At 55.6% G+C, this 23913-nt stretch overlaps 2 protein-coding genes across 5 annotated transcripts; one reads left to right on the top strand and one right to left on the bottom strand.

The window, feature by feature from the left end:
* The first annotated feature begins 158 nt into the window (after positions 1-158).
* Positions 159-9104, top strand: FAM131A (family with sequence similarity 131 member A). 3 transcript variants are annotated; one of them, XM_074366817.1, is made up of 6 exons: positions 159-675; positions 2850-2992; positions 5223-5316; positions 5566-5748; positions 5917-6033; positions 7353-9104. In XM_074366817.1, the coding sequence occupies exons 1-6, from the start codon at positions 639-641 to the stop codon at positions 7829-7831; spliced, it is 1053 nt and encodes a 350-aa protein (XP_074222918.1). In that variant the 5' UTR covers positions 159-638; the 3' UTR covers positions 7832-9104. The 3 variants fall into 3 exon arrangements, with proteins under 3 accessions (XP_074222918.1, XP_074222926.1, XP_010957468.1); XM_010959166.3 differs by lacking the exon at positions 159-675 and adding an exon at positions 2045-2250; XM_074366825.1 differs by lacking the exon at positions 2850-2992 and having other exon boundaries at positions 521-675.
* Positions 9020-23913, bottom strand: CLCN2 (chloride voltage-gated channel 2). 2 transcript variants are annotated; one of them, XM_010959164.3, is made up of 24 exons: positions 23129-23913; positions 20697-20853; positions 20424-20555; positions 19941-20069; positions 19721-19854; positions 19538-19615; positions 19377-19455; positions 19134-19259; positions 18949-19033; positions 18758-18859; positions 17790-17874; positions 17498-17653; positions 17036-17105; positions 16689-16799; positions 16253-16466; positions 15791-15924; positions 15345-15517; positions 15104-15218; positions 14800-14873; positions 14507-14566; positions 14327-14365; positions 14047-14151; positions 9731-9817; positions 9020-9589 (listed from the first exon to the last, which is right to left on the bottom strand). In XM_010959164.3, the coding sequence occupies exons 1-24, from the start codon at positions 23204-23206 to the stop codon at positions 9395-9397; spliced, it is 2718 nt and encodes a 905-aa protein (XP_010957466.2). In that variant the 5' UTR covers positions 23207-23913; the 3' UTR covers positions 9020-9394. The 2 variants fall into 2 exon arrangements, with proteins under 2 accessions (XP_010957466.2, XP_010957467.2); XM_010959165.3 differs by lacking the exon at positions 14507-14566.

The raw sequence follows: 23913 nt of genomic DNA, 5'->3' as shown, positions 1-23913 counted from the left end.
TCCCCTGTCCATGATTGCGGGGCTGGGGAGTCGCTTTCCTAGGGGGTTGGGCCTTCAAGGTGGACATGGTGGGGTTCCCTGTTGATAATAAGGAGGGGAGATTGGAGACATAACTGTGGGGGGGGGCTTCATGGAACACACCTGCTGGTCTGTGTCCTACCGGAATGTGACGCAGACGCCTGCGTGTGAAGGCCCTGGATTTCAGGCTGTTTATAGCTGAAGCCCTCTATGGCTTCGATATCTCTCATCTGAAATAAGGGGGCCAGATGCACCGAGGTCTTCCGTGCATCCCCACACCCCGAGACCCAGTGAGTCTTTGTCCTTGCTTTGTCCCATTGGTACCCCCGTCTCTTTGGGTCTCTCCGCTGTCAGCTTTGGGAGCAGAGGACGAGCATTTTCGCTGGACTCGGCTCCAGGCTGCCCCTGCGTGGCCGTGACGTCGGCTTCGCCCCACCCTTCTTTGGGTGGTGACGCGAGTGGCCACACCCCCACGCTTACGTCACCGGCCCGGTTCCCTCTCCCGGGAGCGGTGGTGGACGCGCGGCTCCCACCCCCTCCCGGTGGCGGCCGCGGCCCTACCCTCTGCAAGGCGATGGCCCAGGCCCCGAGCGCAGGCTAGCGTGCCTGGGTGCCCGGCCATGGGCTGTATCGGCTCTCGGAGCCCGGCAGGTCAGGGTAAGAGGCGGAGGCCGGGCCCTGGTTGGGGAGTCGGGCTGCGGCTGCTCTGAGCGCGGCCCGCGGGGGGGTGGGGGCCTTGAGGAGGGGGCCGGTGTTGGAAGAGGGAGGAGCCTGCACTGGGGAGGCGGGCCCGGCAAGAGAAAGGAGCAGGCCGGAGCGGGGAGGGGGCTAAACCGACTCGGGCTCGCTCCCAAGGCCTGCTTGCCTGCCTGCCTGCCTGCCTGCCTGCCTGCCTGCCTCTGGGCTTTGCAGGGTGGACTCGTGGTCTTTCTGCCTGCATTCCCACCGCTGAGGGTGGCAGGAGGCGCACAGCCTAGGGAGGGGTGGGCAACCCTCTTCAGCCCGTGGCGACTGCCCCACTCACAATCACCCCCTTCAGCTTACACCTTTTCTCTCACTGTCCTGGGAGTGGCCCTGTGCTGGTAACTTGCTTCTCCTAGCTGTGTCCCAACCCCCTTCAGGAGGTAGCCTGCGAACGCTGGCCAAGCACCCTACTACTACAGAGTTTTTGACTAAATTTACCATCCCCTTTAGAGTATCCTGGTTGATGAAGGGAACCCGCAGCCCCATTTGGGGCACCTGTGAGCACTTGGTCACTTCTCACCTTGTACAACTGTTTTAGTTACCTTCTCCCACTCCTAACAAAAACAAAAATCACCGTACCCTGTGGAGGGAAACAGGAGCCCAAAGGGAGGCCCTCAGGGCATCCTTCCCACAATTGCTGACCCTTACTTGGGCCTTAGTTCCCATGGATGGTGGTGCACACTGGGGCCTGGCCTTAGATGTCTGAGGTGGGTCAGCCTACTTTACTCCACTGTCATGGATTTCTCCAAGCCTAAGTCCAGTGGGAACTTGTGACGTTGAGGGCTGGGTTTGGAATGGGTTCTGGGTCTTCAGGGCAGGCGGTCAGTCACACAGGCATTAGTGTAGTTGGTACTTGAGATTCTTTTGAGCTAAGACTAGCTGAGATTTGTGCTTTACTTAGGCTCCCATGAGGAATTCTGGGATTTGTAGTCTTAAATTAATCTCATGATTTTTGAAAGCTGAGAAGCAGCAGGCTGCTCTGATCCCTCTGGCCCTGCTAAAGCTTGGCATTCAGGAAGTCTTGGCTGACCTAATGACTGGTCTGAAGAGCCCTGATTAGGTACCAGCTGGGGGCCAGGAATGGCCTGTAACCTTGTGTCTTCCTTTTGGTTGGTAGCATTTCTGGGGACCACCAGCTGGCTGAGGCTCAGGGACAGAGACGGCTGCTCCAGCTAAAGGTCAGTTGTGATGTACATTGCCTCTTGGCACTGTCTAAGGGATGGGCCTCAGCTCCCACCTCCTCAAAGCCATGAGGCAGAAGTGTTCTCCTTATGTGACTAGGCACAGGTTCCAAGTGGGGAGGGGACTGGCTCCACATCCGGAGCCAAAATAGGAATAGAACTGGGAGCTGAGCCTGGAGCGGTTCTGGGCTTTTGGTTCTCTGCATCAACACAGCCAGCATGCCTATGATTTCTGTGCTGGGCAAAATGTTTCTGTGGCAGCGTGAAGGGCCTGGAGGACGATGGACTTGTCAGACAAGTCGCAGAGGTGAGATCAGGGACAGAGATGTGATTTGGGAGGTGATGGGAAGCTGAGGGGTAGGGTGCTCTGGTGGCAAGAGGAAAATTACTCTGGCTTAGATACTGGGAACCAGGCTGAAATAGGACCAGACAAGGCATCAGAAAAAAGCTTTAGGGGACTGGGGTGAAAGGTGGAAAAAATCACAGATTTGTCAGAAAAGAGTAAAGAACTGCGTACAAGCTGAGGCTGGCAAGAGGAAAGAACCAAGAGAAGGAAGGCAGCAAGCCTGCAAAAGGTCTAAGGTGGTGGTGGGGAGAGGGTGGTGATGGTGGTGGAAGAATGTGGTGTGCTTTCCAAGAGGAATAGGTAGGCTGAGAAACCCGAGAAGATTCAGAATTTTTCAAAGTTTAGGTTTCATACTTAGGGTTTTGGTGGCAGAATATATCTTGAGGAGGACAGTGGCCAATGGCTGCCACAAAATGGCCCCAGGGGTCTGAAGGTCAGGGCTGTGGAACAGGGGCTTTCAGGCTTGTGGAGAGCACCAGGTGGTTGCTTATAGTCTAGGAGGTGGGGGAATCTTGGCAGAAATGGGAGCCAAACTGAACAGCCTTTCCCCCACTCCTCAGTGGCCTCGGACCCCTCGTGGGCTGTGGAGTGGATCGAACTTCCTCGGGGCCTCTCTCTATCTTCCTTGGGATCTGCTCGGACCCTCCGAGGCTGGAGCCGGTCCTCCCGCCCTTCCTCCGTGGACAGCCAGGACTTGCCAGAGGTGCTGGGCCCTTCGTGTTGGTAGAGGGAAGGGGGGCGGCCCCCACCACCCGCATCCACACCAAGAGATTCTGTGTACTCCACCCCCGCCTCGCCAGTCTGCTTCTGGCTCTCTTTCCCTGCGAGCGGAGGCGCTATCCGGCCGGCAGGGCTGCAAGACCGCCCCCGCGCCGGTCTGCTCTGCTCGGCGCGGTGCCAGCGGGCGGGCTTGCTTGCGCCTTGGGCCCTGACGTCAGCGCATCCCGGGCCGGGCCGTATCCCGGGAGACCCTGTTGCATGGTGATGGGTTGCCAGGGTGACATACACCTTTTCTCTGGGCCTGGGCCGCAGCTGCGCGGAGCGCTGACACGGATGGCGGTGGCTGAGGGGAGTGATGGGAGGGAGGGAGAGCGAGCCAGAAAACACCCAGCAGGTGCTCCTCCCCCCAGGCCTGGCCAGAAGCTGCCGGAGCCACCTTGGGGGCCCTGTCAGCCAGGTACTGAAGGGGAGGGACAGAGGGTGGGCTTGAGGTCAAGGGGTAGGCGGAGTCCCTTTCTGAGGGGTGGAACGTAATGGAGGAGAGCTAGGAAATGCTGGGGAGGGGGCATGTGCCTCTGATTTCATTCATTCATTGAGGGAGGCGTTTGCTGGGGCTGCCAGGGGGCACTGAACCAGGTGCAGGGTGGAGGAAGGAACCCAGGTGAATCAGATTTAGGCCTTACCATCCCAAGATCCCTCAAGAAAGATGCAAAGGCAATGCTGTGATGGGGGTGGGGGCGTTGAAGAAGACAGAAACTGTGAACTGAAAACATAATAGGAGGTGGCACTTGAGAGTCAGGCCTTAAATGATAAGAGAACATTTTGTCAGGCAAGGCCCAGGGGAAAGTTGCTTTCCTTTGCCTGGAGGCAGGAGGGCTGCTTCCTTACCGGGAAGGTGGAGAAGTGGGCTTTTCCTGGGCAGAGGAGATCAGGGGTGGATTCCAAGCAGGCCTGGAAGGAGGCTAGGGCCTCACAGAGTGGGTTCCTTCAGTGCCTGACTGTGAAGCTTGCACTTCATTGGGCGTTGGAGGAGCCCAGAAAAGATTTTAAACAAGGACATGTTGTGACCAGTTGCACTCCAGGAAGATAATTTGTTCACATTTGTAATTTGCCTCATTCATTCAGCTTATGTGTTTTGAGAGATTACTCTGTACCAGGCACTGTGCTAAACTCAAGGGTGCAGCAGTGACTGAGAGACACTGAATTTCTCAAAGAGTTACAAACTACAAGAGCTAAGACCAACAAGTAATAAGGAAACATACGAAACAGACCATGATGGCACACACGGGGTTATGTTGATGGAGGATGGTGACTTGTTACAGACTACAGAGGGAGGATGGACAACTGGTATGGTGGCCAGGAAGGCTCTCTGAGGGAGTGGTTCAGCCAAGACCCAAAAGATGAGAAACAAAGAGCCAGACAGTCATGGGAGGTGTGTGTGGGGGTACATTTACACAACATTCTGGGCTGAGAAAATAGCATGGAGTTAGAGCTTGGGGGGACCACCACTTGTACTAATCGGGGCAAAGGGCACTGAGGGCTCACCCTTAAGGAGGGGCAGTGGCAGCGGGAGTAGAAAGGATGAGGGTTGTGTAAGAGGAAGTTTGGAGATGGAATCATTAGGTCTTAACAACAGATATGGGTCAGCAAGGCTTAGGGGAGAGCTGATGGTGATGCTGAGGCTTGGAGCCAGGCTGCAGGGGAGAATGGTGGGGTGATGCAAAGTAAGGAAGTCCGGAAGCAGGGCTGGAAATGGGAACAAAGTATTGGGTTTGGTTTTGGTCATGCTGAGTTTGTGGCCCTGTAGGCTCTAGAAACAGCTAGAATGTGGGTCTGAAAACTGAGAGGAGGAGAGGGGCAAGGGGGAAAGGACCCAGAGGAACCTGATGGCATACCCTTGTCCCTTCCTCTTCTATCTTCCCACTCCATTTACTTGCCAACCTGCTTCCTTCCCCTCTGTAGGCAGGGAAGGTGGAGAATTAGCTGCTGTTCTGCTCCTTTGGGCCTGCCCGAGTCTCCATTGCTCCCCAGGAGGACAGTTTGCTCATCCTGGCTTCTTAGTCTCTTACATATCCCAGCAGCCACTGGGACATTTGAAATACCCTGACATCTCTTCCCAGCTCCCATATCCCCTTGACGCCTTGGGTAGAGTATAGACGTGTGGGAGACGCTGCTGTCAGAGGGGCACTCACCCTCTAATGCTATCACCCAAGGTGAATGTTGGAGACACAGTCGCGATGCTGCCCAAGTCCCGGAGAGCCCTAACTATCCAGGAGATTGCTGCACTGGCCAGATCCTCCCTGCATGGTATGCATCTTTTCCCATGCTTTTGACCATTTGGTCCTTTCTTCTCCCTTTTGCCCATGCCCTTGGGGACTGTATCCTGTGAGCTCTTGCTGGGATCTTCCTTTTCCTCCCTTTCTCAGCTGAATGCCAGCCCTCTCTGCCCACCCAAAGGCATATGTGGACCCTAATTACCACCACCCTTCCACTTCCCTCCCAGATGCTCCCTGGCCTGTGCCCTTACCAGATTTCCTCACTCTGCCCCATCTCCAGGTATTTCCCAGGTGGTGAAGGACCACGTGACCAAGCCCACCGCCATGGCCCAGGGCCGAGTGGCTCACCTCATTGAGTGGAAGGGCTGGAGCAAGCCAAGTGACTCGCCTGCTGCCCTGGAATCAGCCTTTTCCTCCTATTCAGACCTCAGCGAGGGTGAACAAGAGGCTCGCTTTGCAGCAGGTGGGTACAGCAAGGGGGTCAGCCACACGTTTGTCATAGGGATGCTCGCTCTCATCTCCTTGGGCCTGATGTGGGGGTTGGAGTCTTTCCACACTCCAATGGCTCCCCTCTCCTGTGCCCAAGCCTCAGCTTTTCTCTGCTAAATGAATTCTGTGTTCTTCCTGACAGGAGTGGCTGAGCAATTTGCCATTGCAGAAGCCAAGCTTCGGGCATGGTCTTCAGTGGATGGTGAGGACTCCACGGATGAATCCTATGATGAGGACTTTGCTGGGGGAACTGACTCAGGTGAGGGGACATCCTGTGTGAGTGCTGCCAGCTGGGGTGGAATTGCCTGATAAGCCTTGTGATTCAGAGCTAAGCGTTTGTTTTGGAAGGGGAGTTCCAGAATGTCCTCAGCCTGTGGAAGGAGGAAGGGGAGGGACAGACTCTGTCCAGGTACTTCTCGACATTCCAGAGGAAGGAGGCTGTCCACGCTTATGGGTGGGCAGTCAGCAATTGGAAATGGAGTGGTTCCTTTTCCATAGGTGCTAAGCCTCCTCTGCCGGTCTGGGAAGTTGAGCCTTGCAGTCCTTAAGAGAAAAAAAAGGCCCAGAGACCTCACTGACATCTTCTGTGCAGCTGATCTCTGGGAGGGTCTGCAGTGCCTTGCCTTTCCCTCTCAAGGCAGCCTCCTGGCTGGCTGTGGCAGCACAGCTCCTCCCGGGGCTGGGGCCCCAGACAAACAGGAAGGCTTGCTGGGCCTGGACCGCCCACAGGCCCGCTGGCTCCAGCTCAGCATCCTTGCCTTCCAGCTGAGACCTGCCTGTGGGCCTTTCCCAAGGCCAGTGCTTGCAGAGGGGACCCTGCGGGGGCCATGCAGCTGTGCAAAGGCCATCCTTTCATCTTCCATTCTCTCAACCACATGGCTGACTTTCTCTGTAGCTTCTGGGCTCAAGTCTCACAGGCCACCATCCCCCCTGACCTCTTTGCCTTTGAAGATTGCCTTCACTCACCCCCACCCCTCAAGCTAATTAACAAGTTCTCCAGGGTGGGCAATACATTAGAACAGATTGGTGACTGCTGCTGTGGTCTAGAGGGGACTGATTTGGATGCTTGAGGCCAAGGTGGAGCTGTGAACCACAAGTGTTTTTGTTTGAGTTCCAGGCTTGCTTTGACCCCCAGGATAATGATAATAACTAATATTTATCCAAGGCCACTACTAGCCCACGTGGAACCTTTGTGCAAATTAGAAAAAGGCACCCCCTTTTTGGGCAGGCACAGCCCCATGCCAGGGCATGCTACTTGGTGAAGAGAGTGAGGGCTGAATCTCAGCCTTCACTCACTGTCTTGGACAGGTTCCCCTTGTGCAGTGAGCAACCTGCACAACCATGTATGGTATCCCTGTATTCATTGCTTTCTTACTGTGTACCACTCTGTTATTCTCTCAACAGCCCCATAAGGTTAGAACCCTCAATTCACCATTAAGGAATCTAAGGCACCAAGAGGTTAAGTGACTTGCTCCAAGTTATCTAGCTCCCATGAGGGTGGAGTCTGGGGGACGTGGCCTTCGGGCTGGCCAGTTGACATGGGGCTAGCAGGTCTGTCTCCTTCCTCTCCCTCTGCAGATACGGCTGGGCAGCTGCCCCTGGGGCCTCACCTCCAGGACCTCTTCACCGGCCACCGATTCTCCCGGCCTCTGCGCCAGGGCTCCGTGGAGCCCGAGAGCGACTGCTCGCAGACCGTGTCCCCAGAGACCCTGTGCTCTAGTCTGTGCAGCCTGGAGGACGGGTTGCTGGGCTCCCCGGCCCGCCTGGCTTCCCAGCTGCTGGGCGACGAGCTGCTCCTCGCCAAACTGCCCCCCAGCCGGGAAAGTGCCTTCCGCAGCCTGGGCCCGTTGGAGGCCCAGGACTCGCTCTACAGCTCGCCCCTCACAGAGTCCTGCCTTTCCCCTGCCACCGAGGAGGAGCCAGCCTCCTGCAAGGACTGCCAGCCGCTCTGCCCGCCACCAGCAGGCAGCTGGGAATGGCAGCAGCAAGCCTCTGATGTAGCTTCTTCTGGGGTGGTATCCTTAGACGAGGAAGAGGTGGAGCCAGAGGAACAGTGACCCAAATCATGCCCGGTGGTGGCATGTGTCCCCTGGCTGCTGCTGGGGACAGAGCCTCCGTGCCCCAGCTCGGGTGAGGCTTCCAGCAGAGCTTCAAAGCCTGGAGGGCTCCTGGGAGCACTCACTCCGTTGTGTGTTTTGCATGAAAGTGTTCCAGAGGACGCAGGGGCCAGGCTGGGGGCGCATGTCCTGCCCCCACTCCTGGGGTTTGCCGGGGTTTGCCTGGGGCCCCTGGGGCATGGCTACAGCTGTGGCAGACAGTGATGTTCATGTTCTTAAATCAAAAACACCACGTACACATTTTCTCCTCAGATGATGTGAACCCCTAAGGGGGCGGTTGTGACTGGGCTGTGTGGGGTAGAGCGGGAGGGAGCCTGGCCTCCCCTGCCCCGTCCTCCTGCCTCTCTTCTCTGCTTCTCTCCTCACCTCCGAGTCCATGTGCAGTGCTTGGCAGAATCATCCCCTCCAGGGGGGCCGGCTCTGACCCTCCAGGAGCGGACAGATTGAGCCACCCCTCGAGGGCCCCTTGCCCACCTGGGCTCGTGCTGTGCTTCACCTCTCCATCGTCTCTAAATCTTCTTTTTCCTAAAGAGGGGTATGGTCTGTTCTTTCAGTGGAATCTTCTCTGGGAGGCATCAGAATGATGAAAGCCTGTACTCTCTTGGTCCTTTTCCTGGCCCCTGTGATGGGGTCTGGGCCCTTTCCCAGCCCCTTGTGGGACACAGGGGCAGGATCCTGGGGCCTCACAGCCAGCAGGCTGCCCCATTCACACAGAGCTCTCTTTAGGGTGGTGGCATTGGAAGAAGGGATGGCTCTGGTTGCCAGAGTGGAGATTTGGATGTTCTTCTGGAGAGGGCCACAAGGGGGCCACACAGTGGCCGGGCAGTTGTCTGCAGGAGTTGTGCCAACGAGGGACAGTCCTGAGGAGTGTCTCTCCTCAGGGAGGAAAGAAGGTAGTGCCTTTCTTGGCTGAATGAAAGGACAAAACTACCTTTCTAGGGGCCTCTGCCCCAGCCAGGGTATTGATGAACAAATGGTGATGGCCACTGCAGATCCTGCATTCCATGGACTGCGGGCTCTGGAGTGTTACAGCCGTGGTGGGTGTGGGTGGCTGCTGAAATTTGGAGCCTTGTAGGCTTTGGCAGGTGAGAGGGCCCAAGGTAAGAACAGAGCTGATGGGCACAGGCATTCTATATATAAGTGGCTCATTAGGTGTTTATTTTGTTCTATTTAAGAATTTGTTTTATTAAATTAATATAAAAATCTTTGTAAATCTCTATATACATCTGGTCATTGGAGGTTCCAGTATAAACCCATCTTAGTTCTACCCCTTCCCCCCTCAAAGGGGGAGCAGGGGTCACGTGACCCTTTCCCCATCCTGCTGGGCAGTGCTGATCTTCCTGCCCTTGGGACACTTGCTGCAGGTAGGCACTGGGTCAGATTCCAGGTAGGATGAGCCACGAGAAGCTAGCACCCCACGTCTGGAAGCGGGGCTGGTGCTCCCACTTTCCCAAGGCAGGAGGAACAGGAGAGGTGTAGGATCCGGGCTGCCCTTCCAGGGGATCACTGGCACTTATCGTCGCTGTCAGAAGGGCTGCCCTCCCGGGGGAGGCCATGGCGGGAGCGGGGTCCCCAGAGTGCATGCACCTCAGTGGTCTCTGTGTCGCTGCTGCTGGTGGCACTGTCACGGAAGCTGGCAAGGGGTGGCCGGACTTTCACACCCTGTGCTGTGACAGAACCCTCGATAGCCTTCCGGAGCTGGAAAGATGAGAGGGTCAGATGTGTGGACTTGGAGCTCCCTGCTCAGACTCCTCCCCAGCACTTCCCCAGGTGAGCAGGACATATGCCTCCATGCCTTTTTGGATGTGGAAGTGGCTTTGATGGCCACTATCATCTCACCTCCTTTAGGGTGACGATTCCAATGAGTCTGCCAATACTGGTGACATAAGCGTGGTCCACTCCCAGCAGTGAGAAGATGGTGTGCGTCTGTGGGGTGGAGAAAAAACACATTGGACTTGATGTGTGAGGGGACAGCTCTAAATTACAGGCCAGAGGGACCCAGGAAGGTGGTGGTAGGGAGTAGGAGGGGTGCCATGGATGGTGAGGGGAAGGGGACGGGCCCACTGGAGGAAAAAGAGGAATAATGAGAGTGTTTCTGTAACCAGGCCTCAGAAACTCGATACTGGGAGTGTTTATGTTGCTTATGTTGATGGAGCAATCCTCGTCCCACGTTAGAAAGGACAGAGGAGGGAATGACTTGTTCAAATCCAGCATCTAATGACTGGCCAGGCACTGGGTTAGGTCTTAGGTCTTTCTTACTTTAGCATTTAATTTCAGTAGTATCCTGAGAAGTAAGTATGATACCGATTCTATGGGAGAGGCAGCATGAGGCTGAGTGCTGAAGTGACCGCTCAGGGTCATTGGTAAGAAGTGGTCTTGCAGCCCAGGTCACTTGTCATCACACTATAGAAGGAGGAAGCACAGCCCTGGTTGTCCTGTGCAGATGTCCGATTAGTCATGGAGATACCCGGGACGGAGGTTCCACACACCCCACAACCGCTTAGAGGTACTGGCCCTGAATCCTGTGCCTCTAGCCCACCTCAGTGGCTGACACACGTTTCCCATTTGGAATCCCTTTACCCTGGCTTTGACATCTCAGTCTTGGCCTGCAGCACTCTGCATCTCTCATACAGGTTGCTTTTTCTGGGGCCTATGTAGCACCCAAGGTCCTTTTGACATATACCTTGCAGTCCAGGGGGATAACAGTTGCCCCCATCCCCCCATGTTTTTCTTGCTTTGGGCCCTCCAAGCTTTCAGATGTAATCACCAAGGGTTCAGAAACTACCAGCCAGTTCCCCTTGTGCTCTAAGTGGATTTTCTTGGGCCAGATGTCTTGAAAAACACTCTACTGACTCAGCAGTTCCTGGAATTTTTGGCCTATCATTTATCACACTGTTTTGAGTTTAGTTGTAAACCTTTTGGCTTAATGTTTGAATCAAAATGGGCATTAATAACCCAGCTTCTTGAGTACCAGTTACTAAGAACTCATTGTAATCATCTTAGCACTTTAGAAATGATTTCTTATACAGTTGCTAAATCCTTTACTAAAGGACTTCCAGAACTTTCTTAACTTTCTTCATCTGTGGCATGACTACTTATAAAAGGAGCTAGAAGTTCAGTTTTAGAATGAGCTTTTCTGTGCTCCTTTGCTACCTATGTCATAACTGTCATGTGGTTAGTGAGCTCCTCCTCATATCTGACTTGAATCCTATGTGCCACAAGTTAACATGCTGTTGTTTTAAGAGTTCCTGTTTCACTAATCCCTTGGCCTTGACTTCTTCTGTTTTAATAATCCCTCTCATCTTCTCCCAAGGATTCTACTAAATAGTTCCCCTGGATTTGCTGTTCTTCACAATCCTGATCAGAGTGAGCTTCTGGCAGATTATAAGTTAAGCCTTTTAGGTTTGCAAATCACTTGTCCCATTAAACCTTACTGATCTACTTTCTGAACATCCTGGCCATTCTCCCCAACTCCCTCACAATCCTCACCAGGAGGGGCCGCAACCTCCTACTGGGCTCTGCTTCCTGTCCTACTTCCCTCCAACTTGGCTCTGCCATCCTAAGAGCTTTCCCAAACTTGAGTTAGACCCTAGACTCCCCAGCATGGCCCATAACACACTTCCTAAGCCCACTCCAGCCTGTCTTCCCAGCCTCAGATGCTGCCAGGCACCCCAGCTTCCAGCCTCATATAATCACTCATCCTTTTCTGAAAACATCCGTCTCTTCCACACTTCAGCCCTTCCTGCATAATACCATCTTTTAAAGTCCCCTGCTGTTCGCCTCTCAGTAAAAGTAGTAGCAGTAATTCCTAACATATGTTGGATACGTACTATGTGCCAGGCACTGTTGAAAGTGCTTCATACGTTATCAATGCTAATCCTCAGAAAAACGATACAGGTTCAAGGATCCCATTTTACAGATAAGGAACGTGAAGCACAGAGAGGCTAAGAAATGTGACAAGGTTAAAAAGCCAGCTACCACGTGGTAGAGCGAGAATTCGGTTCAAACCACTGGCCTCCTGCTGGCACTCAACCCCTCCCCCACCCCAACTGCTGCCCTGCAGGTGGCCCTGAATGAATGAGGTGCTCGGCTAGGCTAGTACGGGGAGGTCCAGTTGCACAGGCTCCTAAAACATCTCCAGTGTATTCTCTCTCCCCTCTCAATGTTCCTTTCTTGGACTTAATTGGGCTACTACTTACTGACTCCTCAGGCCGGCAAGGACATTGTGACTTCTCATCTTTTATGTTCTTATCGCTTCCAGTTCTTTATACTTTTTTTAGTTGGTTCCTCAAAGCCTTCTTTTCTTCCTCTGATTTTTCAAGTTTGTAACAAACACCTACTTTGTTTTTTTCATTTTAATTTAATTAGACACCAGGGAGCCCATTGGAGGGCTCGTACTTCTTGGGCTTGGGAACAGTTATTTGACAGGGAGAGGGACAGTGTGGCCTTCTGAAAGACTCCTGGGATAGGGGCCAGAAAATCTGGCCTCTGGGCCTGACTCCACCATACTGACTTGGGCAAGTGACCTCCTCACTGCCTTAGTTTCCCCATGTATTAAAATGGTTAAATCTACAGGCTTCTGTTGGGGAGGATATAGCTCAGTGTGAGAATGTTTGGTTAGCAAGTACAAGGTCCTGGGTTCAATCCCCAGTACTTCCATTAAAAAATAAATGAATAAATAAACCTAATTACTCCTCCCACCCCCCAATTTTTTAAAAAGCTATTAAAAAATCCACAGGCTTTTGGGTCAGACCATCTAGGATTCCAGGCCTGGTTCTGCTACCTACTAGCTGTGTGACCTTGGGAAACCTGCTTAACCTCTCTGAATCTCAGTGTCCTCATCTATAAAAACTGGAATATCACAATAACCATCAGTTTGGTTGTGAGGATTAAATTAAACATGTGAAGCACTTAGCCCACTGCCTGGCACATAGCAGACACTAAAAAAATGTCAGCATCATCATCATCATCATGCAGTGTTTGAAGATTAAGTAAGATGATGGAAAAGCTTTAGAGGTCTTAGGAAGAAAGGCTTTAAATAAAAGTATTATTTAAATACAATGTATTATTCACAGGCCTATCTTCTTTTTTTCTTGCAACTGCACTGCAGTTCCCCACTCACTTTGATCCAAGGTTTTTACCCCAAGGTTTATAAGTGCCTTTATTACCTTTTGCTTTTTGTTGTCGTCCCGTCCTTCCTGCCCCAGCCTCTGTTTGTCTGTCCTAGGCTGGCTCTTGGGCACAGCTTGCGTCTAAGCTAGCTGCCCAAGTTGCAGACCTTGGGAGTATCTCCCACCTCTGCACCTTCCCAACCCCATGCCTCAGAAGCTCGCACATTAAGTCAGTCAGCAATTTAGCTAAACCCCCCAGGTTTCCACCCTAGCAGCCTGCTGGGTGTGCCCATACTCCCTGCCTTCACTTAGAGGCCTGAAGGTGCCCAATGATGCCAGCCACCCCTTCTTGGGGAGCCCCTGAGGTAGTCCTCCAAAGAAAGCCCCCACCCTCCATCGGCATCAGCCTTACCCCCCAGCAACCTGCCTTGACACCAATTTTCTCCCCATTTATGCAGGCTGTCTTGCCCTTCTGCTGAGCTATCTTCCTGTGTCCTTACCAGTTTTTCTTTGGCCTACGTTAAGTCAGACTTTCTGGGGTCTGACATTCCAAGCCCCCCACTAGGCACTTCTCATCTTTGTTTATCTTTTCTCCACAGTGTCTCCACCCCTACGTAGATGTTTGTTAGCTTGTTTATTAAATTTTCTTATCCTGCTTGTTTCTCATCCATTTTTTTCAGTGTGGGTGTATCAGCTTTGTTGGGTGCTGGCAGCCTCCTGCCCAGCTCTGACCCTAGAGGGTCAGAGGCCTTTTGGCTTCCACCCAGCTCAAGCCCTGTCTTTGCTGCTTTGGTTCAGAGTTCCCTAGGGGTAAGGCTGAGCAGAGGAAAAATGATGCCTGGCTCCACCGTAGGCAGGAAGAGGCTAAGGGGCCCTGGCTCCTAACCTCCCATGGTTTGAAGCAATGTGTTTGAAAAACATCTTAGCACAGAGCTCTCTGCTGTCTCTTTTCTCCCCACTGGCTTGAATCTAAACTTGTGGGAGGATCTAGATCCCCACTCTTTGCTCTTGAGAGCCGAGGCAGCCCTGGCCCTCTGGCCCTACCTTGTGCAAAGAGGTCCGTTCCACCAGCTGGAAGGGAGCAGGGTCAATTTTGCAGTCACTGAAGTTGACAGGTTCATCAAGTTGCTGCTCCTCCCACTCTAGAATCTGAGGGGACAAGACTAGGGGGGTTAGGGAGAAGGTGCCAATAGCTGTTCTCACCTCCCTAAAAGTTGACTTGCCCTTTTTCCTATCCCATGGTCCCTCCCACAGGGACAGTAGCCAAGGTGATGACTGAACACACCCAGGAAGAAACAGAGTCCAGAGTCCAGTCACACCTTACCTCCTCAGGGGTCATCTCGCCTTCCAGGTCGGAGTCGCTCTAGGAGAGAGGAAGGAAGGTTGGCACCTAGGGGCTGGGGAGGTGGCTGTATCTCCCCAGCTCAGGGGAGGCTTGCCCGGCCTACACCCTGGCCCTCCCTGTCTAGTGCTTCTGAGCTGCAGGCAGAAAGGGAGCACTCACCGCCAGGGAGATTCGGACCCGCTTCAGCTTGCGCTTGTCACATTTTTCTGACTTCTCCAACTTTGTTAGAGCCAAACCAGAGAGAAGAGGAGTTGATGTTATAGGGAGGAGGGAGGTGAGGGAAAGTGGTGGGCCAGGAGGAAGGGCACACTGCAGGGACAGAGCTGGTATTTAGGAGGGCAGATGGGCCAGGAGAATGGAGGCAGGCACTGCAGGGTTAATGGAGAGGTGGTCTCAGCATCAGAGAGAGAGCTGGAAAGAAAGAGCCAGATGGAGAGGCTCCAAACACTCACCTCTGAAGCAGCCTCGGTGGGTGGACTGCCACAGAAGAGGCTTCTGAGGGCAATGCCTGCCTGCTCCATGTTCCCTGTGTTCCCAAACACAAGGACCCGAGGGCAAGGTCATCTTTGCCAGAAAGGACCAGGAGAGGTGAGAAGGGCAAGGGGAGAGGCGTCCCAGTTCGACTCCTGGCCCATCTGGACAGCATCTTAGCTGGGATGTGCTCCAGTAGAAAGGCTGGGCAGGGATCCTAGTGGGTCTCAGGGGCTGGGCTCTGGCTCTGTTGGAGGACACAAGGCTAGCAGGAGATGGGCTCACCTGTGGGACTCTCCTTGAGGTCTGTGGTGTTGCTGGGGCCCCTCTTGAGAGCAGGCTTCAGGGGCTTGTGCATCTCCCCCCGGGCTGCAGGGAAGCCTGAGTCCTCTGTGTTCACCTGCACAGACACAAAGGCGTTGGGGAGCCTGTGGCCCCAGACCACCTCTATGTCACCCTCTCAATCAGTCTACACAGTGACATTTAGGAAGTCTGGGTGCCTCCACCGTGGGCCTTTTCCCCTCACCTGGAAGCGGACAGAGGTCTCAGGGCTGGGGGGATTCTCCTGATCAGAGGGTGAGGCGGTCTGGGCAGTGCGGCGCTCCTGCATGTACTGCCGCCGGCGGGCTGGGCTCAGTTGGGCCCCCAGCAATGCCACCACCTGCGAGCGTTCGATGGAGCCCAGGAGGATCATGGACTCTGGATGGAGCAGGTGGGAGGGTTCAGGAGCCGTGAATGAGGCCCTCTTACCCTCTGGCCTTCTCTCACACTCAGCATGGGGCCTTGGACACAGGCCACACATTCGAGGAAACCCTGGCTGGCAGTGCTGGCTTACTCCCTTTGAAACCAAGGAGACTTGTCCTGAGCTCCTGCCCCGCCCATTTCTTGAGCAGCGACCCTGGGAGATGACCCTGACCCTAGGAGATGACCCTGTTAGATGACCCTAGCACCTGGGCCCCCTCCTGGTCTCACCAGGGGACTCTACTAGGGCCAACATGCGACCCTTGGTCCTGTGCAGTGCCAACCGCAGGTCCCGGAAGGTGCAGCTGAGGGCCACGTGGGGAACATCCCGAACCATGATGTCCTCCACTCGCACCCGGTACTGCCTGAGGGCGGAGAAAGGCACTTGGTTTGCGGTCAGCATGGGGAGGGTAGCCGGAGCACAACCATCCCAGGGCCATAAGGAAAGCCTCAAAGCCTATGAGGAAAAGGGCTAAGCATCAAGGAGTACCCACTGACTTTATTCTGATCAGGTGGGCCAGCCATTGCTCCCCCAGGGAGTGGACAAGGTCAGCTCTGACTAGGAGGGAGCAGGGTGGCTGATCTCCCAGCCTCACTGGCTGAGGACCTTCTTGGAGGTGGGTGTGAGGGGGTCCTAGGATGCCTTCTGCCCCTCCCTCACCCCCCACCCCCCCATCACCCAGTCCTTCGTACTGGTGGCGGCCCCAGCCCAGCTCAGGCAGATAGGGCAGTTTCTTGATTCGGATGATGCTGTCATAGAGTGAGGGCTGTAGGCTCTGGGCAACGGCGTTGGCCAGGATGACGGCGATCATAACAGGCAGGATGTGGGCGATCTGGCCTGTGAGCTCGAACACAATCACGGCCGTGGACACTGTGTGTGTCACTGCTCCTGCCAGTGCAGCTGCCCCTGGGGACAGCCACACTCAGTCTCTCAGAGTGCCCAGGTCCCAGATGACCCTCCCCACCCAGACACAGTCCTGTAGGACCCCTTGGGGCCACTCAGTACAATTCTGGGGAATGGGTTTCTGCATCTGAAGGAAGCCTAGTTTCTGCCAGCAGGGGGCACCAAAGCCTCAGGCCCTGTGCCCTGACGAGTTTTCCAAGACAGACTGGGACCAGGAGCACTCACCCACCACTGCATAGCCTCCGGGCACAATCCGGTAAGTGCTGCTGTCTGTGTGAATCCCATCTGGGAACCAAGCAGCCATGCTTTCGCCCACCAGACGCCCAAATGCTGCTCCTTCAGGGAGGGGGGTGGGAAGAGAAACAGGTAGTGGAGGGGGAGGGCAGGGACACTAGGAAGAGAGAGGGTCAGAGGGTAGGGAAGGGGCCAGTGGGTCATTCAGTGCAGAGGACTTCCCTGCAGGGGTCGGGGTTGGGGCTGGGGCTGGACCAAAACCCATTCCCAGGTAGAGAGGGGATGGACAGGAGTGGCCAGAGGGTGCAGGCTGGGAGAATAGGCAGCTGAGGACTCACCAATGACAAAGACAGGCATGAAGGCCCCGCAGGGCACTGGGATGGTGGTGGCCAGTGCAGACATCCAGAACTGCAGGCAGGAGGCCGTTCAAACAGGGAGAGGTGCCACCTGGCCCCAGGCAGCCCCCAGCTTCACCCCAGAAGCCTACCTTCCTTATTAGTCAGGCACAAACGTCCCAGCTATCTCAGAATCCCCCAGAGGTAAAGAAAAAGGGAAGGACTCCGGAACCAGGTGGCTTGGGTTCAAATCTTCACTCTGCCATCTAGCTGTGTGACTTTGGGCCAGTTACTTAACCGCTTTCTGCCTCAACTTCCCATCTTTAAAACAAGGGTACTTAATAGTACCTTTGTCAGAGCATTGTGGTGAAGCTTAAAGGGAGTTAATATTTGGAAAGTGCTTAGATTGTGCCCGGCATAATCATAGTAAGCCTATGTTGGGTATATATATGTAAACAGCCCCACCTTCATGAGAATGAAGATGACCAAGGTGAGGAAGACGTTGGCGCGTGGTGGGCTCCAGGCCTGTGAGGTTCCGGGTGGCTCTAGCTCCTCCATCAGACCCTGGCGGACCCATGTCCGGTTGTCAAACAGGGTGACCAGTGTCTCTTTCTGTGAGAGCTATAGATGGACAGGGTTCCTCAGGCTGGGGAACTGACAAGATGAAGGGAAGGGGCCCACAGGAGAGCAAGGGCTGTTGGATTTAGAAGGGACGCATCCCAAGAGAAAACACAATTCCTGTTCTTCCTGGGGTTACCTGTCCGGCCATGAACTGTCCAAAGCCAGGCGGAAAGGTCAGAGTAGAGATGAGCAGGGTCACCAGTGCCGGGAAGAGCAGGCGTCTAGAGATGTAGGTTTCACAGCATCAAACACCTACTACAGACTGGTGATAGGTTTGGGTGCCCTCCCATACCTCAGGGCCGAGGCCATAGGAGAGCCTTCGCTCTTACATAAAAGGACACAGTTCTGAGAGAAGACCCTCTTTGCTGTTCATGATATGATGGCCCTGAGGGTGATGGCCATCCAGGGTTATAATGAGCCCAAATGCTTTTCTGCTGGCTCCTGACTCCCTAAGTGGGCAGCAGCAGCAGAAAATCCATCCCCAGCCCTCTCTGGACAACTGCCGAGCTGCAACTCCTCCCCCATCAGAAACCCCAGCTGAAGAGCTCATTATGTGAGTGTGGAGAAGTTTCTGCCTCCATCTATTTCTCTGTGGTGACATAAGAGTGAAGGCCAGTGTTGAGGAAAGCTCAGGTCACATGAAGTTGACCAAAGGTGCCCAAGGGAGCAGGTTCTATTGGATGCCCTTTCTCTGAAGGATATCAGTCCCAACAGAAGTCATGTCACAGGACTCCCCACTCCCAATCCTCAGGGTCATGACTGAGAGAGCTGTGCTTCAGAGACAAATCCACAGGGGAGGAGGTAAGGCCCAAACAGCATCCAGGGAGCACTGTTCTCCGGGCCAGGCCAAGGGCCTCAAGGAGGCCTTAGTCTTTCACCCAAAATGCCCTTTCCCACTGACTAAAACTTCAAATACATTTCAGGTGATTCAAATAAAAGCCGAAGTGTTCAATCGCCTGGGAGACACCATTGGCTGATTTTCTCAATGGAATGCCTGTTTATTTGACTGGGCCACAACTTGCCGTTTCAGTCTCACCACTTTCCCCGGTCACCCGCCCCACCCATGATGCTCACACAACCCAAAGTGGGCCAGAGTCAACTCACTTCTTCATGAGGAAACGGTTGATGGTTTTCTGCTTCCGCATCACCTGCACAATCTTCCGGTTCAGGTAGACAAAGAGCGCTCCCCCGAAGCCACTAGCAATACTGGAGAGGGAAGAAGCACCTGGGTGAAAGGAGGTCTTCTCTCATTTACCTCCTCCTCTCCAACTTACCCCACTCCCTCAGCTCCTCACCCAATGACAGCAAAGGCTGGCAGCTCCTGGAGGTCGAAGGGGAAGTCGAGCCGGAACCGGGTTTTGAATAGAGCCGTAATGGTCTCTGAAGGGAAGCAGAGTAACAGAGGAAGGTGGGTGCAGCCACGAGAGTCTCCAACCCCCAGCCATCTCGGGGGCTCCCCTCATGCCTCAGGTCCCCTCACCTTCATCGCGGTTCCAGACTGCCAAGACGCGGAAGATGAAGGCACTGAAGGTGGCAGCAAAGAAGCCCCGCCAGTAGTTTCGCACTGCGAAGAAGGTGGAGGTGACCTCGATGCTGAACAGCACACCTGCGGTGCAGGGAGAGCACCACTTGAGGCCGTGGCCTGGCCTAAGGTTGCAGATGCAGATGAGAGGGGCAAAGGAGGCAAGGCCAAGGGCAGGGCTGGGCTGGCCTGACTGCCTACCCCCAATGGGTGCTGCAAAGCAGCAGCCCACTCCCACAGCACAGGCGGCAGCCAGCATCTCTGTGTTCCGGGATTCATTCTGGTGAGAATGGTAGAAAGGGGAGTCAGTGTGGGCTCAGCAGCCCACCCTTCCCTCTGCCTCCTCCCAGGGTCCCCCTTACCTCATAGATGCCCCCAAATAGGGAGAGGAACTTGCTGAGGAGGGCGGCACACATGCTTGCAATATGCACAAAAGGGCCCTAGGGGGTGCGGGCAGGTGGTGAGTGTGGAAGGGGCACCCCCTGATCTTGGTCTGGCTTCCTCCTCCTTTGGGGGGGCTCCCTTGTTCCCCACTCTACACTCACCTCTTTGCCAAGGGGCATCCCGCTGCCAAGGGCACAGGTCAGCCCGATGACCTTAGCTACAAAGGTTTTGAGGGTGAGGTATTCCTTCAGCACCACTCCCCGCAAGATGGTCTTCATCTCGGGGATGCCGGACCCTGGAGAGGGTACAGTCCTAGGAGAGTCACTTGATATGCCCGTTTCAGGAGGTCCCATCTTGCCCTCGCTTTCTCTCCTACTGTACCGACAGCCTGAGGAGCCAGGATCTGTGTGAATCCAGCTGAGAAAGTGATGAGGACGACGGGGTAGGTGACCCAGGCCAGGTACTGGAGCAAGAGGCTAGTGTTCAAGCCCCGGGACATCCACTGCTGAGCTGTGGGGAGAGGATGTGCTACTGGAGCTCCGATGTGCATACCCAGGCCCTGCCTGGCCACTGATGTACTGATGTGACAAGCTGTCCCAGGGAATACCACACGGAACCCGGGCACAAGGGGTAGAGAGGAGGCTGGGGACATTCACTGGGACAAAGATCACTACAGGTAAGAGGGTCAGTTGGACAAGGGAAGGAAGAAGTTGTGGGCTATGGGAGAGGCAATGATCATGCCTGAAGACGGGGCAGTAAGGCTGTCCAGAGGGAGTGGCCAGTGGCCAAGATACTTGGACAAGTGTGGCATGGAGGAAGCAGATGGGTTCTTCCCAGCACTCCCCCGCCAGCCCTTGTCCTCACCCTGCAGGCAGGCAGCGATGGCATAGTCCATGGCCCAGCTGACCAGTGCCATGACGAGCCCCAGCAGGACCAGGAAGATCCAGTCTTCACCAACCCTGGACACTAGGAACTTATGGCAGTGTACGGTGCAGACTGGGAGCAGGGAAGGGAAGAAAGGGGAGGCTGGCACCGAAGTGGTCCTCCCTCTGTCCCCCTCCCCTATGGGCAGCTATAGTGGTCTCTGATCCCCTCAGCACAGCACAGCCAAGTTCCCTGCCCCAACCCAGGTCTCACTGCGGCATCGGGCACAACGGCTCTGTCCATATTCCAGGAGCTCTGGGGGAGCCCGAGGGGAAGGTGGACCCCTCCAGGGCTCAGGCCCTCCCAGGCGGATCCGAGCAGCTTCCTCTTTGGCAAAGGCCCCAAGGTCCTGAGTATACCGGCCATACATCTGAGCAATAGAGGAGATGGGGGTTAGCAGGCATGGGCTGAGTGGGGATGTAAGGGAGAGCTCCTGGGGCCTCTACTCCCCTTCTCCCAGCTCCCACATTATACCCTTCTTAAACCCACAGTCCCTACTTCGGCTTAGGGTGTGGGAACAATGCACACTGCAGACTGTGGGGGCTGTCCTGGCTGGAGTGATGGAAACAGCCAAGGTACAGGGACACAGCTCTGGGGGTGGCAGAATAATCGGTCCTCTTCTCACAGGCCTGGGGTGGTACTGCGTAGGAGGAGAACTGAAGAGGAGTGGGAGGGAAGGCTCCAGAGGAGGAAAAGATGGAAAAACCTAAGGCAGTCTGAAAGTGGGAGGAGGGAAGGTCAGAGAATAAGGGATGGTCAAGGACACATGGGTAACAATAAGGGCCTCAGGGAACTGGGGGCAGCTGCGTTGGGCCTAGGAACAGGCGGGGCCCCAATCCTTATCACGTTCCTGCTGGGCCTCTGGCCTGTGACCGACTCAGCTGCACCCCTCCCACCCACCCTAATCCCCTTGTCCCCTTTCTCCACCCCCACCCCCCACCAGCCTGCCTACCCAGCTGGGAGTGGAAAGTCTCTCTGGGTGGGTGGAGAGTGCTTGGTGGTCTCAGCACCACTCTGGAGCTGCCCTGAGTCCAGTGGCGGGCTGGGGGACAGCAGAAGCTGATGGCTGGGCTGTGACTGTAGACACTGGGGTGATGGGACGGGAGAGTGGCTGAGCCATGGCTAGACCTGCCAAGCTGGGCGTGTGTTGGGGGGTGGGGAGGAGTAGATTCCGGCTGCCACCCGCAGAGCTTCGGGACACAAAGGGCTCCTGTTGGGGCTGGGGTGGGGGTGCAGAGGGAGGGAAAGATAGAGACACAGAGAGAGAGAGTGATAGAGAGCAAGGAGAGGGAGGAAAGGGAACCAGAGACAGGAGGAAGGGGGAGACGAGAGGCCGGGGGAAGGGGCAGAGAAGAGAAAGGAGACCAGAGAGGCAGAAGGGAGGGGGAAAAGAGAGAAAGTAGAGTATAAAGAGGCACACTCAGCGAAGGAGGGGGAGGTGAGTGTGTGAGAGAAAGACAAAGGAATTGGAAGGACAAGGGGGAGAGGCTGAAGCAGAGAGTACTGGGGAGAGAGCTTGACCCTGAGAACTCATTCCAGAGATAGAGACCAGGCGAAGGAGATGGAGAGGTGGTTGGTGTAAAGATAGACACGATTTCAGAGGCCAGGTGCCTGGCTTCCTTGGCCAATGCCCCATTCTTGGTCTGTGTAAATTGACAGACACTTTCCACCCTATGCAAAGGCTTACCCCTCTACCCTTGCTCCACCCCCATCCCTGCCACCTCTCCTTGTCATCCTGTTTCATCCAGTCACTATCTTGTAACTGGGCACCTCCCAGCCTCAGTTATAGCCCAGGCCCCCTCCTCCTGAAGCGATTCCTTCCCTGCCTCCTTCCTGGGCAAATTCCAGCCTGCACTGATAAAAAGGAGCTACAGGGCCCACTCCCTTCCCTAGACTTTGGGTCCCCCACCCCAATGACACAAGCAGGAGCAATAAGTTTCTCAAACACTGAGTTACAGTGGTGGCCATGAGTCAGCTCAAAGCCCCAGGACCCCTGCTTCTAATGATGTTAAGGGACGGTCCTGGGGTGAGTAGGGGCTATATACCCAGAGTCAGCATGGACAAAGGTCCCAATTCCCACACCCATTCCTGCTTTACCCATTCTCCATAAAACTCCTGTCCCTAAGGTGGCAGGCCACATTGTCCCAGAGAATTGACCAAAGGGTTCCTGGAGTCAATGCTGGGTTGCCAGACCCCAGGAGTAAGGGCCAGGGCTGGGTTTGGGTCTGATTATCCTTCTATGCACATCGCAGAGACAGAAGGAACGTCTTGGATGGTGGAGATAGGAGTGTACAGAAAGTTCAAGGATGTGAGTGGTCTGGAAAATGATAGTGGGGTGCTGAGACTTGGACCCAGGTGGTAGTGGGGAGGAGCAAAGAAAATGTTGGAGGGTGGGTAAAGGGCAGGACATCTGGAACTAGCACCTGAAGTCCTTGTCCTCTGCAGGCCCCCAGCCTCGGCCAGAAACCTGCAAGCAGCTTTCCACCCCTTAGCCCTCCAGCCTCTCAGGCCCTCAAGCCTCAGTTTCCCCAGCTTAGAGGGCTGGAGTGGGATAAGGCTGGGCCCCAGGACCTCGCGCTTCTACGGGTAACCAGGAGCAGCGGTCCAGGAGCACATTCCTCAGGGCTCCGCTCGGCTTCACTTACCAGGGTCTGCTCGTACTGCAGCGCCCGCGGCTCCATCCCTTCCTCCGCCACCCCCGCCGCTCCCGCGGCAGCCGCCATCTCCGCTCACAGCCCTCTGGCCTCCCGCGGCGGCTCGGGCTCTGGCCCGGACTCGACTCCTGACCCGCGGAGCCTGCGCCCACACCCGTCCCGTTCCCGCAGCCCGGACGGCCGAGTGCAGAGTGTGGCGGGCCCCGGGCGGGCGCCGCTGGCGGAGCCTCCCGCTCGCGTCCCCTCCTCGGCGGGCGGGCCGAGGGCGGTGCCCTCCGTGCTGCTCCGCCCGCCGGCCCATCCACAGGAGCCGGCCTAGCCCGGCCGGGGTCCAGGTTGGGGCCGCCTCCCAGGCTCCGGAGAGGCAGCAGGGGGCGCTTGGAACGCGCGAGCCCGCGCCCGCTCTCCGCAGAGGCCGGTGATTGAAGAGGGGAGTCCGGGGCCAGAGCCGAGGCGGGTCCTCCAGCACGTGCAGGGGCCTGGCCAGGCCGGGTCTGCGGCTCCCTGCGCCTGGGCGGGAGGGGACTGAAGATGCCGGGCCCAGTAAGGCCTGAGCCCGGGGGCTGCAGAGCCGTCTCAATCAGACTTTGGGGCCCAATCTCTCTCTCAGGAGTGGCTCCCTCTCTTGCTTCTCCGGCGGGGCCAATGGCCCAGACCAGCTTGGCCTGGCCCCTCTGCTCCGTCGAGGGGTGAGAAACAAAACTAGAGGGACTTGGAGGGGGACGCTAGGCCCAGAAGGGGGTGCTTGGAACTGGGACCCTCGGTCTTTCTCACCC

The sequence above is a fragment of the Camelus bactrianus genome, chromosome 1 (assembly GCF_048773025.1).
Source record: "Camelus bactrianus isolate YW-2024 breed Bactrian camel chromosome 1, ASM4877302v1, whole genome shotgun sequence".
Taxonomy (NCBI): Eukaryota; Metazoa; Chordata; class Mammalia; order Artiodactyla; family Camelidae; genus Camelus; species Camelus bactrianus.
The sequence above is the reverse complement of the archived record's forward strand: the minus strand, read 5'-3'. Positions and strand labels throughout refer to the sequence as shown.

What these genes read in the sequence shown, in the direction of transcription:
- FAM131A (XM_010959166.3), top strand. Translation starts at nt 2,163, where the DNA reads ATGCCTATGATTTCTGTGCTGGGCAAAATGTTTCTGTGGCAGCGTGAA. An exon ending in TTGTCAGACAAGTCGCAGAG is followed by an intron (nt 2,251 to 2,849) that starts GTGAGATCAGGG and finishes CCCACTCCTCAG; the next exon opens with TGGCCTCGGACCCCTCGTGG. An exon ending in GGCCAGATCCTCCCTGCATG is followed by an intron (nt 5,317 to 5,565) that starts GTATGCATCTTT and finishes CCCCATCTCCAG; the next exon opens with GTATTTCCCAGGTGGTGAAG.
- CLCN2 (XM_010959164.3), bottom strand. Translation starts at nt 23,206, where the DNA reads ATGGCGGCTGCCGCGGGAGCGGCGGGGGTGGCGGAGGAAGGGATGGAG. An exon ending in CCACCGAGGCTGCTTCAGAG is followed by an intron (nt 14,567 to 14,799) that starts GTGAGTGTTTGG and finishes GCTCTAACAAAG; the next exon opens with TTGGAGAAGTCAGAAAAATG. An exon ending in GAATCGTCACCCTAAAGGAG is followed by an intron (nt 9,590 to 9,730) that starts GTGAGATGATAG and finishes TCATCTTTCCAG; the next exon opens with CTCCGGAAGGCTATCGAGGG.